Source organism: Lontra canadensis, unplaced genomic scaffold (assembly GCF_010015895.1).
Source record: "Lontra canadensis isolate GAN:19392208 unplaced genomic scaffold, GSC_riverotter_1.0 scaffold27, whole genome shotgun sequence".
Taxonomy (NCBI): domain Eukaryota; kingdom Metazoa; phylum Chordata; class Mammalia; order Carnivora; family Mustelidae; genus Lontra; species Lontra canadensis.
The window spans coordinates 414,244-431,966 of NW_022631021.1; the positions used below are offsets into that span (position 1 = coordinate 414,244).

At 38.7% G+C, this 17,723-nt stretch overlaps 1 protein-coding gene across 2 annotated transcripts in view; it reads left to right on the plus strand.

Moving 5' to 3' along the window:
• The window catches only part of UHRF1BP1 (UHRF1 binding protein 1), a 63,267-nt gene that overhangs the window by 14,175 nt on the left and 31,369 nt on the right, over positions 1-17,723 (plus strand). For both annotated transcript variants that reach the window (XM_032864278.1, XM_032864277.1), the window contains exons 2-4: positions 14,029-14,191; positions 14,292-14,330; positions 15,024-15,115. In XM_032864278.1, coding sequence (XP_032720169.1) covers positions 14,029-14,191; positions 14,292-14,330; positions 15,024-15,115 — 294 coding nt within the window. The remainder of the gene's footprint in view (positions 1-14,028; positions 14,192-14,291; positions 14,331-15,023; positions 15,116-17,723) is intronic.

Below are 17,723 nucleotides of genomic sequence, written 5' to 3' on the forward strand. Positions count from 1 at the left end.
GAGCCAGCTATCATACTGAGGGGGTACTTTTGTATACATCTGGTTGTATGTGTTTTTGGTAACTCACATCATGGTTCGCTCTTGGAGATGATACAATACCAATGAGATCTAGTAGAAAAGGGTTCTACTTCTAATAATATAGGAGTATCTTATATTGACCTAGCCCTTTCCAAGATAACAGTTATGAACTCTGGACAGTATATTAAAAAAATAACTACTTGAAGACATTGGAGAGTGACCAAATCTGGCAGAAATCAATAGGAAATTTGAAAGATGGAAACTGTACCAGGCGTGATTCTCACTTACACAATTCTTTTGCCTGAGGATACTCCCAAGTTTGCATGGTGGGTGGTGGCTAGAACTCAAGCAAAAGTCTACAGTTTTACTAGTTTGGTGAGTTGGAGGATGGAATTCAGGACTGTAAGAGGGACTGGAGAACGAGGAGAGAAAATATCAGAAAGGAGGGAGCAACAGAAGAGGGAGCCCTAAAATCTGCTTTTAAATTCTGTCCAAATCCTTGACATGCATGGGGAAAGACTTAATGGAGCCTTGAAAAGGCGGTAGTTGGAAAGCTGAATGAATTGAACAGAGGTTTAGCTGTTGCTCCTTGTGGGGGAGGCAGAGTTTGGAGTATGAATTTAGCCAAGTTAATTTCCCAGTAGAATAAAATTCACTCTTCAGAGAAAGATTGACAGAATTTAGAATTTCAATAATGTCCACTATGCAATAATAAATGACTGGATGTGCAGTGAAGGAAAATGTGACTCATTGTTGAGAATAGCAGTCAATAGAAATTGACCCCAAGATGACTCAGATGTTGGAATTATCAAACAAGGACATTAAACTTGGTAATAAAAAATGAACAGATAGAGGATCTCAGCAGAGAACTGGGAGCTATAAAAAGAACCAAATGTAAAATCTAGAACTGATTTGAAATGAAAAATTTATTAAATGTGCTTAATAGCAGATTGGAGATGGCTAAAGAAAGGATTGGTGAACTTCAAAATAGAGTGGCCGGAATTATCCACTCTGAAGAAAAGAGAAAAAAGATTAAAAGACAAAAACAGAGTGTCCGTAACTGTGTGACAATACTAATATATGTGTAATTAGAGTCCTAGAAGTAAAGGAGACAGAAGACATCTGGCAGATTGTATTTTCCAAAGATGGCTGCAGCAGTATCTACCATTCTACATGTTCTTTTGGCCAATAGAATCCAGTTGGAAGTGACATCCCAGCTACACAGAGCTCTAATTAACAGTCCTTGCTGAACTTGGCCTTTGAGACATTTCAGCCCAGGAATCAACCATGTGAGTGAAGAAGCCACTAAGTGATACCAGCTCCCAGCTGTTCATGGTGTCCCAGATGAGGCCCCAGAATTCATGAAACAGAATAAAGCTATCCCATTTGTCCCTTGAATGAATTTCTAATGCACAAAATCTGTGAACTTAATAAAATGCTTACTGTTTTATGGCACTAGATTTGGAGTGATTTGTTATGCTATAGTAGAAAACTAAAACAAGATAAAAATATTTGAAGAGGGGTGCCTGGGTGGCTCAGTGGGTTGGGCCCCTGTCTTCGGCTTGGGTCGTGATCTCAGGGTCCTGGGATCGAGCCCCACATCGGGCTCTCTGCTCAGTGGGGAGCCTTCTTCTTCCTCTCTTTGCCTGCCTCTCTGTCTGCTTGTTATCTTCCTGTTGAATAAATAAATAAAATCTTCAAAAAAATTTTTTTGAAGAAATAATGGCTGACAACTAAATAATAAAGACAACCCAATTTAAAAATGGACAAAAGATCTGAATAGACCTTTCTTTCTCTCTTTCCCTCCCTTCCTTCTTCCTTCTCTCTCTCTCTCTCTTTCTCTCAAAATATTTTATTTATTTATTTGACAGAGAGAGTGAGAGAGCACTCTCTCAGGGGGAGTGGCAGAAGGAGAAGAAGTGGCCCCCCACAGAGCAGAGAGCCCAATGCAGGGCTCAATCCCAGGACCCTGGAATCATGACCCGAGCCAAAGGCAGACACTTAATGGACCGAGCCATCCAAGTGGCCCCAGACATTTCTTTAAAGAAGATGCATAAATGGCCACAAACATATGAAAAGATACTCAACATTATCAAGCCATCAGAGAAAGGCAGATCAAAATTACAATGGCTATAAGGATGACTGTAATAAAAAAAGACAGATAATAACAGATGTTGGTGAGGATGTGGAGCAATTGGAACTCTAATGAAACACAGCTGGTAGGGCTGTAACATGGTGTAGCCACTAAGGAAAACAGCCAGGCAGTTCCTGAAAAAGTAAATTAGAGTTACCATTTTACCAGCAGTTCCATTCCTACCCAACAGAAATAAAAGCCTATGTCCACACAAAAACTCATCCTTGCATGTTCATAGCAGCATTATTCATAATATCCCCCAATGGGAAACAACCCAAATGTTCATCAGCTGATGAGTGGATAAACAAAATGTGGAGTATCCATATAATGGAATATTTTTGACCATAAAAAGGAAAAGAAGTGCTGATTCCTGTCATAATATGGATGAACCTTGAGAATATGCTAAGTGAAAGAAGCTGGTCACAAGAGACCACGTTTTATATAATTCTGTTTATATTAAATGTCCAGGATAGACAAATCTATAGAGACAGAAAATAGAATAATGGTTACCAGGTTAGGGGAAATAAGGAAAATGGGGATGATAGCTGAAGGGTACAGGTTTTTTTGGAAGAGGGCTATGAAAATGTTCCAAAGTTGATTAAGCTTATGGTTGCACAACTCTGTGAGTATACTAAAAACCGTTGAATTGTATATTTTATTTTATTTATTTTATTCTATTTTTTAAAAGATTTTATTTATTTATTTGACAGGTAGAGATCACAAGTAGGCAGAGAGGCAGGCAGAGAGAGAGGAAGAAGCAGGCTCCCTGCAGAGCAGAGAGCCCAATGCGGGGCTCCATCCCAGGACCCTGGGATCATGACCTGAGCCAAAGGCAGAGGTTTTAACCCACTGAGCCACCCAGGTGCCCCTGAATTGTATATTTTAAATGAATGTGTATATGGTATGTGAATTAATTTCAGTAGGGATGTTATTAAAAAGAAATAATGGCTGAAAGTTCCAAGTTTGGTGAAAAACAGATTTATAGGGGCACCTTGGTAGCTCAGTCATTAAGTGTCTGCCTTCGGCTCAGGTCATGATCCCAACATCCTGAGATTGAGCCCCACATCCAGCTCCCTGCTTGGCGGGAAGCCTGCTTCTGACCTCTCCCACTCTCCCTGCTTGTGTTCCTTCTCTCCCTGTGTCTCTCTCTGTCAAATAAAGTCTTTTAAAAAACCAACAGATTTATAGAATCTAAGAAGCTCAGTCAACCTTAAGCAGGATAAATACAAAGACCGTTCCAGGTACATCACAGTCACACTGCTGAAAAACAAAAGAGAAAGAGAAAAACTTGAGAGAAGCCAGAAGAAAATGACTTATCACACAAAGGAGAACAGTGATCTCAATTAATGGCGCGCTTCTTATCAATAACAACAGAGGCAAGAAGACAATGGGATGATATCTTTAAAATTCTGAAAGAAGCTCTCAACCTAGAATTCCATATCCAGCTTAAATATTTTTTAAAAATGGAAGGTAAAGGCATTTTTAGACAAATGAAAACTGAGAGACTCCTAGTTGTACAATAAGAGATAATGGCATGCCTGGGTGGCTCAGTGGGTTAAAGCCTCTGCCTTTGGCTCAGGTCATGATCCCAGGGTCCTGGGATGGAGCCCCGCATCAGGCTCTCTGCTCAGCGGGGAGCCTGCTTCCTCCTCTCTCTGCCTGCCTCTCTGCCTGCTTGTTATCCCTGCCAAAGGAAGGAAGGAAGGAAGGAAGGAAGGGAGGGAGGGAGGGAGGGAGGAAGGGAGGAAGGAAGAAAAAATTATTAGGGCGCCTGGGTGGCTCAGTGGGTTAAAGCCTCTTGCCTTCAGCTCAGGTCATGGTCTCAGGGTCCTAGGATCAAGCCCTGCCTCAGGCTCTCTGCTCAGCAGGGAGTCTGCTTCCCTCTCTCTCTGCCTGCCTCTGCCTACTTGTGAACACTGTCTGTTAAATAAATAAAAATTTTAAAAAAAAGATAATGAAGAAAGTTCTTCAGATTGAAGAGGAATGATAGTAGATGGGAATTGGGATCTATAGGAAAGAGAGAGGAACACTGGAAATCTAGGTGTAAGAGACTATTTTTTATTCTCAGTTTCTTTAAAAGACAACATTTATGTTTAATACTATTTTGTAGGTCTGTGACATATGTACAGTAGCTCTCCCCTTATCCATAGTTTTGCTTTCCATGATTTTGGTAACCTGTGGTCACCTGCAGTCCAGAAGTAGATTATCCTCCTGACATGTCATTAGAAGGTCAGTAGTAGCCTGACGTTGTGTCATAGTACCTACGTCAGTCACCTCACTTCAACTCATCCCGCAGGCATTTTATCATTTTACATCATCCCTAGAAGGGTGAGTACAGTAAAATAAGATATTTTGAGAGAGACCACATTCATATAATTATTACAGTATATACTTATAATTGTTCTATTTTATTATTATTGCTAATCTCTTACTGTGCCTAAATCATAAATTAAGCTTTGTCATGTATGTATTATATGTATGTATATGTTATGTAAATACATAAATGTATACATGTTTATGTATTAATAGAAAAAAACCCCAGTATATATAGAATTCTGTTCTATCTGCAATTTCAGGCATCCCCTGGGGGTTTTGGGATGTAGCCCTTGTGGATAAAGGGGGACTACTGTAGATGTAATATATATGACAATTTAGTCCAAAAGGTGAAGGGCAATAAATGAACTATTTTGCAGAGGTTGCTATATTCTTATGTGAAGTAGTACAGTATTAGCTGTAAGTAGATTGTGATAAGTTTACATATTGTTTCCATAGAGCAATCTCTGTCTGTCTGTCTTTCTGACACACAGGTAAAGAGATACAGCTAAAAAGCCCATAAAATAGTTACAATGAGATACTAAAAATAATTAGGTTAACCTAAAAAGAAGGCAGTAAAGGAGGAATCGAGGGGGAGAAAAACGGATGGCACAAATAGAAAGGTAAACCAAAATCTAACCAGTATCAATAATTACATTAAATGTAAATGGATTGACCATTCCAGCATAGGTTGTCAGACTGGATGAAAAAGGGATAAACACACATTGAAAGTGAGAAGATGATGAAAGGTACACCATGTGAACAGTAAGAGAAGAATTCTGGAGTAGCTATATTATCATCAGGCAAAATAGACTTCAAGACAAAGTTTACTGCTAGAGATAAACATTTCATAGGAAAGGGATCATTTCATCAGAAAGACACAATCATTAATGTATATGAACCTAAAAAAAGAGCTTCAGTACACGTAAAACAAGGGGGTCCTGGGTGGCTCAGTTGGTTAAGCGTCTGACTCTTGATTTTGGCTCAGGTCATGGTCTCGGGGTCAGGAGATCAAGCCCCACATTAGGCTCTGCACTCAGTGGGGAGTCTGCTTGAGATTCTCTCTCTCCCTCTCCCTCTGCTCTTTCCCCATCCCCATCTCCACCTGTGTGTGCACGTGTGCACTGTCTCTCTCTCAAATGAATAAAATCTTTAAAAAGAACAGTTAAAAAAATACACATGAAACCAAACAAAAGCAGAAAATTCAACAATTAAACCAAAGAATTAAAAGCAGAAAAGGACAAATCCACAATTATAATTTGGTGTTTTTAATATTCCTCCCTCAGTAGTTGATAGAACAACTTGAGAAATATAAATAACGATACAGAAGATCTGGGGTGCCTGGGTGGCTCAGTCGCTTAAGCATCTGCCTTCGGCTCAGATTGTGACCCCAAGGTCCTGGGATCTAGTCTGTGTGGGGCTCTCTGCTCAGCAGGGAGCCTGCTTCTCCCTCTCCTTTTACCCCTCTCCCCTGCATATGCAATCTGTCTCACTCTCTCAAATAAATAAAGTCTTTAAAACAAAACAAAACAAAAATACTTATTTAAAAAAATCTGAATAACATTATGCATTGCCTTGCCTAATTGACACAGAACACTATAAGTAACAACTGAAGAATGTGTGTTCTTTTCAAGTGCACAGGGAATGTTCACCAAAACAGACCACACTCTAAGTTATAAAATATGTCTCAATACATTTCATAATATTGAGAAGTTACATAGTGTGTTCTCTGCCTATAGCATGGAATTAAATTAAAAATCAATATCAATAATAAAACTAGAAAGGCCCTGCAAATTTGGAATATTTAAAATACATTTCTAAATAGTCATGGTCAAAGAAAGCATTATAAAAGAAATTAGAAAATATTTCTAGCTAGTTGGCAATGAAAATTCAACATATCAAAACTTGTGGGATGTAGCAGATAAAGTGAGTATTGAGAAATATATAGCTTTAAAAACTTATATTAGGGAAAAGTTTAAAAAATCAGTGATTGAAGTTTCCAACTTAAGATGCTAGAAAAAGATGAGCAAAATAAATTCCAAGTAAGTAGAATAAACGAAAAACAGAAATCACTGAAATTGAAAATAGGACAAAAACAGAGAAACATAATACAAAAGTTTTTTTTTTAAATATAAAAATTAACCTTTAGTGAAACTGATCAAAAAAACAATAATAAATACTATGAGGAATGAAAGAGGGTATATAGATCTTACAGATGTCAAAAGGTACTAAGGGATGTTATGAATATCTTTGGTCAAAAAATTCAACTTAGATGAAATGCACATAATTATTTGAAAAATATAGCTTACCAGAACTGGCAATGAAACAGAAAATAGAATATGTGAATAGCCTTATTAAAGAAATTGCATTTGTTATCAGAACCTTTTTTTATAAAGAAAACTCCAGGTCCAGTTTTATTGATGACTGCTTTTGAACATTTAAGTAAGAAATAATACTCATTTAATACAAATTCTTTAGAGAAATAGAGAAGGGAAACACTTCCCATCTGTTTAACATGGTAACAGAAGCCTGACAGATGTTGCAGACAACATGAATGTCTATGTAGAAATTTTATGGCTTCTTAAAAAAAAGTTACTAGAACTGATAAGTTAGCTTTGCAAGGTTGCAGCATACAAGATTAATAGATAAATATCAATTTTTACAAAGATTGGAAATGAAGAAGTATAATCTTGTCATACTTCATAATAAGTATAATTCAATTCACAGATATAATTGTTTACATAGAAAATCCCAAGGAACCTACAAAACAACCACTAGAATTAATAACTCAATTTAGTAAGGTAGTAGGATACTAAGTCAATATAGGGGTGCCTGGCTGGCTCAGTCAGTGGAGCGTGTGACTCTTGATGTCAGGATTGTAAGTTTGGGCCCCATGTTGGGTATAGAGCTTACTTAAAAATGAAATCTTAAAAAAAAGTCAATATAGATATCACTTTTATTTCTATCTTCTAGCAGCAAACAACTAGAAAACATTTCAATTTCCTTTAATAATAAATAGTCCTTTACTGTACATTATTTATATATATATCTATTTATATATATATATACACATATATATTATATAATATATAGATATATCTATATATATCTATATATATAAAGAAAAGATGCATATGGAAAACTACAGAACATTGCCTAGAGAGGTTAAAAAAGATCCAAATAAATATGCCTACAGTAATTGTATACTGTGTTCAAGGATAGGCTGACTCATTTTTGTTAATATGTTAACTCTCCCCAAATTCAGCTATGCAATCCCAATTAGAATTCAGCAGGTACTTTTTTCTTCCTCCTACAGAAAATGGCAGGCTGATTAAAAAATTTATATGGAAATGAAAAGGACCTAGAATGGCCAAAATAATCTTGGAGAAAAAAGCCAAATGAGGTTTATACTACACTTTCAAAACCTAAAATGAAGTTGCCATAATAAGGCCAGTGTGGTATTGGCATAAGAATGAAGTAGATCAGCAGAATAAAATATAAAGTTCAGAAATAAGCCATTGTATATAAACTGCACCTTAAGTGCAACAATTAAAAAACTTTGAAAACAAAAGTCCAGAAGGAGAGCATTTTCTTCTAAGAAAGGCGTATATCTGTTCATGTATTAAGTTTTGAGAGTAAAACCTGTTAGGGCAAACTTCTAAGACTGAATGGCGTATTCCAGCATGTTATCCAGGATGGAATAAGGTTAGCTACTTTAGTGGTCGAGATGGTTTGTTTAGGTGATTTAGGGACCCCGTGTTTAATCAGTAGCTTGATATGCTCTATTTTTGCTAAAAGATATACCTGTGGTGTGGCTAGGCAGTGAAAATACTTTGATATGAATTTGGGTAGGAGGCTTAGAAACCAAGGCCTGAGTTGTGATCACCTTAGTGGGAAAAGAAATGAAGGAAGTGAAGTGTATTTGCAGACATTTTTGCTCTTGTGGGGTTCAATTTCTGTGGGTCCTGAAGCAGACTGTTTATTGCAACTTATTCACTGTATTATTAACAATAAAAGTACTGAATTTCAGAGTAGAAAATTGAGTGAATGCGGGGTTGTCTCATTTCTGCCATTGACTTGTTGCAGGATTTTACCACTGGCTAGCTGGACAAGTCATTTAACTTCCCGGCCATTTGCAAATTGTAGATTCGGACTAAATGATTGTTTAAGATTCCTTCTACTCTGAAATGCTGTGAATCTGAAAGTCTAAGAATTCTCACTTCCTAACGTGGTACATTTTCACAAAGATGTCTGAGAGTCTTTCTCCGTTGTCTCTTTGGCAGATTGCAGTCCCCTGGCAGAAATGAAACCTGATCAAAATCTGTTTCTCCAACTTGGTTTCATCTTAGCTTCTATGCTCTATAACAGTAACAGATGGCCAGAAAAATGTTTCCCCACATACTTGAAGTGGAATAAATAGAAGGCTTCCATTAGCCTTTTCAGCAACCCTGGAATCAGTGATACTATCCTCAATTAGGAACACAGATGCTGAGTAAAGTGGTTTCAGATCAGATCTCAGATCTGGTTTCTTTGGTTCAACGAACCTCCACAATCCTCTACAAAAGGCCCTGTGGATTACCTTTTTACGTATTCTTTGTTATTACTATAAAATGCAGTCGAAATCAGTTGAGGAATTCTTACTGCGTTTTTTGAGAAGCTAATGACGTGCTATCCATCTTTTGTTGAATACTAAAAGTTAACTGATAAATGAAAAAGCAAATATATATCATTATTACTGTTAGGGGAGAATAGTCATGGTGGTCCACAGATCTGCATGTAATCTCTAGAGAGATTCTTTATTCAGATAGCCAAAATTATATAATAAAAGGAAGTTTATCCTGTTGGGTTATTCTGTGCCCTACCTGGAAATATGAATGATCACGTTTCATCTGGAAAAAAAAACACAAAGTGATCACTTTTCATCTGGATCTTTGGGGCAGGAAGACGGGTTCTCCTGGGTTTTATAGTATGCCCAGAGGCTGGTGAGCAGGCCTCACTGAGATTAGTCTGTTGTCCTGTCTGGCTGGTGTTCACACACTTGCACTTACTTCCAAGAGCAGCCCACCCAATTACTATCAGGATAAATTGGGCATGGGGTTCTCTCCTCCACAAAACTGCCCTGAAGAAGTCAGTGCTGTCATTTGCCAGATGACATGGTTACAAAGTTCATAGAACTCTGCTAGTTACCACCTATAGGCCTGTTTTTAATTTGTTGGTTTTAATTTGTTTACAAGCTTGATTTTTTACTAGCTTCCTTGATAATTTTGTTCCCTGTCCTCAGTTCTCTTGTGATCCAGTAGTATTAGAGAGACAAGGGGTGAAAATCTGTTCTTGGAGCCAGAGTGGGATATAATGGAAAGGCTTTGTAGAGAACATTAATTCAGTTTCAACCTTGTCCAGATTTCAATTTGTAGACACTTGGGTAGAAAGGATAGAAATAGGTATACTAGGAATGGAAGATGATACACTGAGATAGAAAGAGATCTGAGGGGTTGTCTCTTCAAGACATCTTGAGTCCTAGGATAATAATATAAGCCTCCTAAACCTTTTTTTAAAGACAGCAGTGGAATCCAGAAATAATGATTACTGTTTATTTATTGAGCACTTAAATGCCAGATATTTAATGTCTGTTAGTTAGCTCTGTAATCCCAGCAGTCCTGTGAAGTTGACTGAACAGTTAATCACAGCATTAGCAAGTGAGAGAGCCAGGTTTTGAGCCCAAGTCTAACTCTAAAGCCCATGCTCTTAAACACCATGCTATAATAAGGATAGAAGTTGAAAACATCTCTGTTCTTGAAGAATTAATTGACTATGCATCTCTTTTCCATATTGAGCCTCCCATTTTCCCTTCCCTGAATTACTTTAGCTGGTTAACTGAAAACTCAATCCATTTCCAAACTTTAGAGAACAGAAGAATCACCCCTTTGTTTGTTTAAAATGCAGATTCCTTACTCCTGTCCCCATTGTGATGCAGCATATCTGGAGGGCGGCCCAATAATCTGCATGTTAATATAAACATATGCCAAAGTGATTCTACCCATGTGATCACAGGACCATCGTTTAAGACACAGTACCCTAAATAGTGGCAAGGTTAGGTTGAACTATAACACAATCTCATACTTTTTTTTTTCAAGGCTTGAAAAATTACATATTTTATATGGAGCTGCAAATAGTTTTGCATAGAACACAATGTAGAAGTTAGATACATGGTGCTTATTTAGTATAATCACTTTGAGAATGTCAGTGCTAACATGCAGTATAACTTACTTTTGACTGTGTTTATTTCGTTCAAAGTATGTTCCTCTTTTTTTTCAGAGAGGAACATCCTTGAAAAGTCCCTCTCACTTTCTTTTCTTAAAAATGGTTTTTATCAGAATGACTGGGTGGCTCAGTCAGATAAGCGGCTGTCTTTGGCTCAGGTCATGATCCCAGAATCCTGGGATGGAGCCCCGCATCGAGCCCCGCATCGGGCTCCTTGCTCAGTGGGGAGCCTACTTCTCCCTCTGCCTGCTCTGCCTGCTGCTCCCCCTGCTTGTGCTCTTTCGCTGACAAATAAATAAAACCTTTTAAAAAAAAAAAAAAAAGGAAGAAAGAGGGATGCCTGGGTGGCTCAGTGAATTAAGCTTCTTCTTTCGGCTCAGGTCATGATCTCAGGGTCCTGGGATCGAGCCCCATATCGGGCTCTCTGCTCAGCAGGGAGCCTGCTTCCTCCCCGCCCCTCGCCCCTGCCTGCCTCTCTGCCTACTTGTGATCTCTGTCTGTCAAATAAATAAAAATAAAATATTTTTTAAAAAGGGTGGGGGGGGATAGAAACTTGTCTTTTGGGTCTAGAGAATAAAACTGGCTCATACCCAGTAAATGTTGATTAAACATTTTTTATGAATTGAAGTCAGTAAAAATATGTGTAAGGGTATAGGATTTTATTTTACCCTACTTAGAAGCTAATAATTAGTCTGCTGTAGTTCATGTGATGCTAACAGAGCACAAGAGATTCCTGGATCAGAGACCAAGGACTTTATTACTCATAGTCCAGAAGTAGCATAAGCATGTTTGCATTAGTTCCCCTTGCCCCCTCAAGTCCCATTAGAGTGGCCCAAATGGATGTTTACACATAAGTTCTAAGAATGGAGCATTGAACTTGGGGGATCCGTTGTTTTTGTAGTAAGTGATAAGCAAGTCTGCTCTGTGTCCTAGGGTGGGGCATATTACTTTATCCCCCAAAGCTGATCTTTTCAAACACAGTCCTGAAAAGTGGCCTGGGTAAGCAGTGGTCAGGGTCATGCATTTTTGGCATATTCAGCAAGACATGTAGGAATATGAGAGACCCATGGAGGAATAGCTCTCCCAACGGCAAGTTCATATAATAGGTAATTGATAGAAATCTTAGAATTATTGTGAAATACTTGCTGCACAAAAAGGTATAGAGAGTAATATAATGAATAGCCACACAGTCACCTCCCAACATGACAAATAAGTATTATTCGTACAGATGCAGTTTCCTGGGGATCCTTCCCCTTGTCTCATAGGTAAGCAGTTTCCTGAATTTGTCATCATGCCAGTGCAGTCCTATGAATCCCTTAATATCATATAGTATTTTTTGCATGTTTAGAAACTTGTAAAAAATTTTTACTATCATTTAAAAATCGTTAAAGAGCCTTTTTACATAGTACCATTTTAGGCACCGTAGAAAAAAATGGTGAGGATACAACTCTTGCATGTCACGATCTTATGGTCCAAGGACAACCAAAATCACTAAAATATAGCTTAGTCATGGGAAAGGATATATGTGAAAAAATACAAGTCGGTAAACAATATGTAACTCTAAAGTCAGTTATTAGCATCTAATATATATAAGGACTAAGTATAGTTATGGACGGAGGGCAAAATACAATTCATTATTGGGGTGGAAAATAGTGACTCTGAGAGGCAGCAACAATGAGAATTACAGGCATGAGATTTGTCATAGACAATTTGTCATACAGGAGAGAGGGATATGCTGTGAGTAACTGACCTTACATTGATCTAACCAGAAAGATGGGAGAAGGGAGCTGGGAGTAGGTAGCCTGCAGGATAGTTAGCTGAGAGGTATGTAGGTGTGTCAGATGACCATTTTGATTAGGAGGGACAGCTGAGACTGAGCCTCTGACCTCACAGGGCTTCACATCTAATCACACAGGGGTGGTTACATAGGGAGAATTGGAAACTATCCAAGATCCTCTGTGATTATGACTGAAATGTGTGTAGCAGCTTCCAGAGATGTAGAAGAAAAAAGGTTTCATGTGAGTTGCAGCAGTGAGGGAAAGAGCCTCAGTGAGAAGTCTTGCAGTGGACCTTGAATGGCAAATTGTGGGGAGAATGCTTCAGAAAAGGGGGAGGCAAGAGCACATGAGCAGACTGGAGGCACTAAGTGTGAGACAATTGAGAAGACTGACCTGTGGGAATTACGTCCAAGTGATTTGACCTATCTGTAGTTTCCCATGATCTGCATTTTGCTTCCCATGGTCTGATTGCTTGCTTATGGTGCAGTTCAGGGGTTTCCCTCTGTCCTCTGTATTTCCTACAAATTAGCAGGTGGACCTAGTAAAGCATGATGAGATTCAGGCTCATTTGCAGGACTGTAGGTGTGTGTGTGTGGGGGGTCTTCCTTGATCACATGAGTAAAGGTATGTGTAAGGGTCTAGGATTTCATTTGACCCAACTTAATAAGCCAGCAATTAGCCTATTACAGTTTCACATTCTAACTTCATAGAGCTTCTTTCTCTGTTTCAAGTAATATTAAAGAGTATGACTTATTTTCTGAGATATCCTGGTCAGTCCACTGCCCCCTCCCACTTTTGTCTGTGCCATCTCTTCTCTTTATTTCTGTTTTTCCTATCTTGCTCAATTTGGATTTCTCTCAGCAATTTCTTTTCAATGTGGGTTCCCTGTCCTAGGAAGGAGTCTTGGTTAGTTCCCTGAGTTTAAAAGGCTAGACTGCTCCAGGTCCTTTGGGCCTCCCTGGGGACCCCTTGCAGTGGACTCAACCCCATTAGTTTTAGTCTCTGCAATCAGATTGGCCCACACTGCTTTTCATTTAAAACTCGGCTAGCTTGGGGTTCTTCCATCCTCTGGTCTGTCAGAGGCCCTATTGCTTTCCCTCTGTGTTGATCTGCACAGTGGCTTATAGCACTTGTGTCTGCTGGGCCTTGATGTTTTTTCCTCTTTATATGAAGTTTTATGAGGATGATTTTTCTTCTAGTTTTGTTGTAGGTACTGTCCGTGGGCTTTTTGTGGTGTTATCTAGTTGCTCTGTTTGAATGTGGGGATTCAGAAATAACAAAGGCTATGTTGCCACTGCCATTTCTCCAGAATCCTCTTTGTAGGTGCTTGAGTAGAAAGGTCACACAATAATGAGTAGAATGGTCGGTCTGACCTAACATCTTACTTGGCATAGAGACAGTGTGGTCATTAGTCAACACTTGTTCTTTAACTTTCTCTTTTCTCCAAATTGAAAAGTGTTGGCTATCATGCCCATTTAGTGGATTTCCATGGAAATAATAGCTTCTTATCTTTACTTTTTTCAGGTTCACCAAGAATCTTTCCCCAGACAAAATCAATTTGAGCACCCTGAAAGGGGAGGGTCAGCTGACCAACCTGGAGCTGGATGAAGAGGTTCTACAGAATGTGCTGGAGCTGCCCACCTGGTTAGCCATTACTCGGGTCTACTGCAACAGGGCCTCCATCCGGGTGAGAATGGGGGTCAGAGTGCTGTTGCTGTCCTTGGCCAGCAGGCATGTTTTCTTGAGGGGCAGCTCCCACAGCCCTGAGTGTTGCTTTCCTCTTTCAGATCCAGTGGACAAAGTTGAAGACACACCCCATTTGCTTGGTAATGGCCTTTCTTGATTGCAAGTAATCAAAGGGGGATGGCTGGAATGGGATTTTAAAAGATCTGAGAGGAGATGGGGAGGAGTCCTGACAGGCTAACCCTTTTGGGACTGGTGTTTGCTCTGTCTGGTTTGTGAGCTTCTCTCTGAGACAGAGTGACTGTTGTCTGGGCTTATTCTGAAATTACTGTGCGGTGTAGCAGTTAGCACTGAGACACAAGACCCAGGAGTCCTCGGTTGTTTTGCCTTTTGTTTTTTATAACAAATTTTGCTGCCCAGGTTCTACTTCTGGATTTCCTTTGGAATCTTGACAGAGAAAAAATTAGAAATCTAGTTCATGTTGACTATTGGGTGATTAGCTGAAAGCCCTTCAGGAACTCACCAATATATATTTCATCCAAAAACTGGAATCCCCAGGGATGGTAATACCTCTGTAACTTGGATTTATATTGTAGTTTTCTGCTGTGAGCTAATCCTATGCTTGTCCCGGAGTTCTGCTGCTAATGGACATGGAAGAGGAAAGATGAGGCCTCTTCTTGCATTTCAGTTTGTTCATTCATTTGACAAACATTTATTGTCTGCCCACTGTAGGCACAGCACTCAACTAGGCAGTACAGCGTAGGGATGGATAAGATGCACCGTGTGCTGTGTGGGTTTTTGTGCAGATGCTTAGCTCTCTGTGGCTTTTATTTCAGTGTCTGGATAAGGTAGAGGTGGAGATGAAGACATGTGAGGAGCCTCGGCCCCCAAATGGACAGTCTCCTATTGCCCTCGCTTCAGGACAGAGGTTAGTTGCTCAACTCCCTTTTATTTCCAACATGTTAACTGTTCCATATCAACTTTTAGTGAAAAATGAACTTTTTATTTGGGAATTTTCCAACCTACACTAAAATGGAGAGAATGGTATAATCAACCCCCAGGCACCTAAGATCTGATTTTAACAGTTGTCAACATGTTGCCATTCTATTTTCACCTTTTCTTGCCTGTGTGTGTGTGTGTGTGTGCACGCTTGTACGTGCATGGCATGCACTGTAGTATTTGAAAGCAAATCCTAGACACCATATGATTCCATCTGTAAATACTTCGAGATGCTGTGTCTTTTTTTAAAAAAAGATTTTATTTATTTATTTGTCACAGAGATCACAAGTAGGCAGAGATGCAGGCAGAGAGAGAGCTGGGGAGAAGCAGGCTTCCTGCCTAGCAGAGAGTCTGATGCGGGGCTTGATCCCAGGACCCTGAGATCATGACCTGAGCCGAAGGCAGAAGCCTTAACCCACTGAGCCACCCAGGCGCCCCAAGATACTGTGTCTTTAACAGACGGGGACTGTGAAGAAAGAAAGAAAAACACACAAAACTATTATCACAATCAATAGAATTAATAGGAATTTGTTAATATTACTTAATACTTATTTCATATTCAATTTTATGAATTGTCTCTAAAATATTTTTTCCAATGCAGTATGGCTCCAAAGAGCTCCACATATTACATTTAGGGATATGCCTTTTAAGGCTTTTTAGTTCTAAACAACCCCCCACACCCACTCTTTAGTATACCATTTATTCTTTGTTGAAACTAGATTTTTTTTTTTCAAGATTTATTTATTTAATTGACAGATCACAAGTAGGCAGAGAAGCAGGCAGAGAGAGAGGAGGAAGCAGGCTCCCACTGAGCAGAGAGCCCGAAGTGGGGCTAGATCCCAGGATCCTGGGATCATGACCTGAGCCGAAGGCAGAGGCTTTAACCCACTGAGCCACCCAGGCACCCTGAAACCAGATTGTTTTTGATAAAGAATTTCCCACATTTTGTATTTTGGCTGATTGTGTCCTCAAAGATATATTTTAAATGTTTCTCTTTTAACCTGGTAGTAAGATTTAAAGGCTTGATTTGAGTAAATGTTTTTGTTTTCTTGGTAAGACTACTCTAAAAATTATACCATGTATTTCCTATTGTAATGTATCAGGAAACACAAAATGTTCCTTTGGTTAAGATTAATCAGTGGATTCAGATAATGATGGCCTGATTTATCCATTGTGATTAAGGTCCTCATCTACTTTATCTCATGGTGTAAGGACCATTGATAACCATTGATGATAATTGTGTAGGTCTGTTATATTTCACTGTTGATGCAAAACAGGGATTTTATAATTCTTTTCTTCCTATTACATTTATTAGCAATAATAGACTAGCAATAATCTCTAAGATTTTTTGTGGGTATGGGGGGGAGGATGAAGGAGAGTTACCCTTTGGATTCATGTTTTTTTTAACAGCTTTATTAAAGTATAATTGACATAAAATAGACTACATATACAAAGCATACAGTTTGATAAGTTTTAGCATATGCACACCATGCAATCATCAACACAGTCAAGACAATGAACATATCCATTAACCCTTAACCATATTGTTGTTCTCCATTATATTCCTTCACTTTCCTTTCTCATGCCCTCCTATCCCCAGACAAGCATGGCTTTCTGTGACTATAGATTAGTTTACATTTTCTATAATTTTATATAAAAGGAATCATAGTATGTAGTATGTACTGGTTTTTGTCTGGCTTCTTTTACTCAGCATAATTGTTTTGAGATTCATCCATGTTGTTGAGTGTATCAATAGTTCATTCCTTTTGTTTCTGAGTATTATATTCCATTGTGTGGAGAGATCAGAATTTGTTTATCCATTTGCTTGTTTTTTGTTTGTTTTTTTTTTGTTTTTGTTGTTGTTTTTTAATTCATTCACTTGTTAGTGGACACTTTATTTGCAGTGTTTGGCTATTATGAATAATGCTGCTATGAACATTCATATACAAGTTTTTGTGTGGTCATGTGCTTTTATTTCTCTTGGGTAAATGCCTGGGAATGGAGTGGTCAGGTGGTAGGTATGGTAGATAAGATTTAGCTTTTTAAGAAACTGCCAAACTTTTCTTTCTTTCTTTTTTTTTTTAAGATTTTACTTATTTATTTATTTGACAGAGAGTGAGAGGGAACACAAGCAGAGTGAGTGGGAGAGGGAGAGCAGGCTCCCTGCTGAGGGGGGAGCCCAATGTGAGGCTCGATCCTAGGACCCTGAGATCATGACCTGAGCCAAAGGCAGATGCCCAACAACTGAGCCACCCAGGCGCCCCAAACTGCCAAACTTTTTCAAAGTGGTTTACTATTTTACATTCTTTTTATGCTTTTACATTTAAATTTTCTGACATCCTACACTTCCATTTACTTTTTTAGAAAAATGTTGTACTTCCTACATTTATAGTCGTTACTCGTTTTGATATTCAGATGTCCTTATCTTTGGCCAGGGAGATCCTTTAGAAGTCACTGCCTGCATCTTTTGGAGAAGACCCCAGTAATCTTTTTCCTTTTAGACAGAATAAGATGTTTCAGGCTTCTCATATGCATCC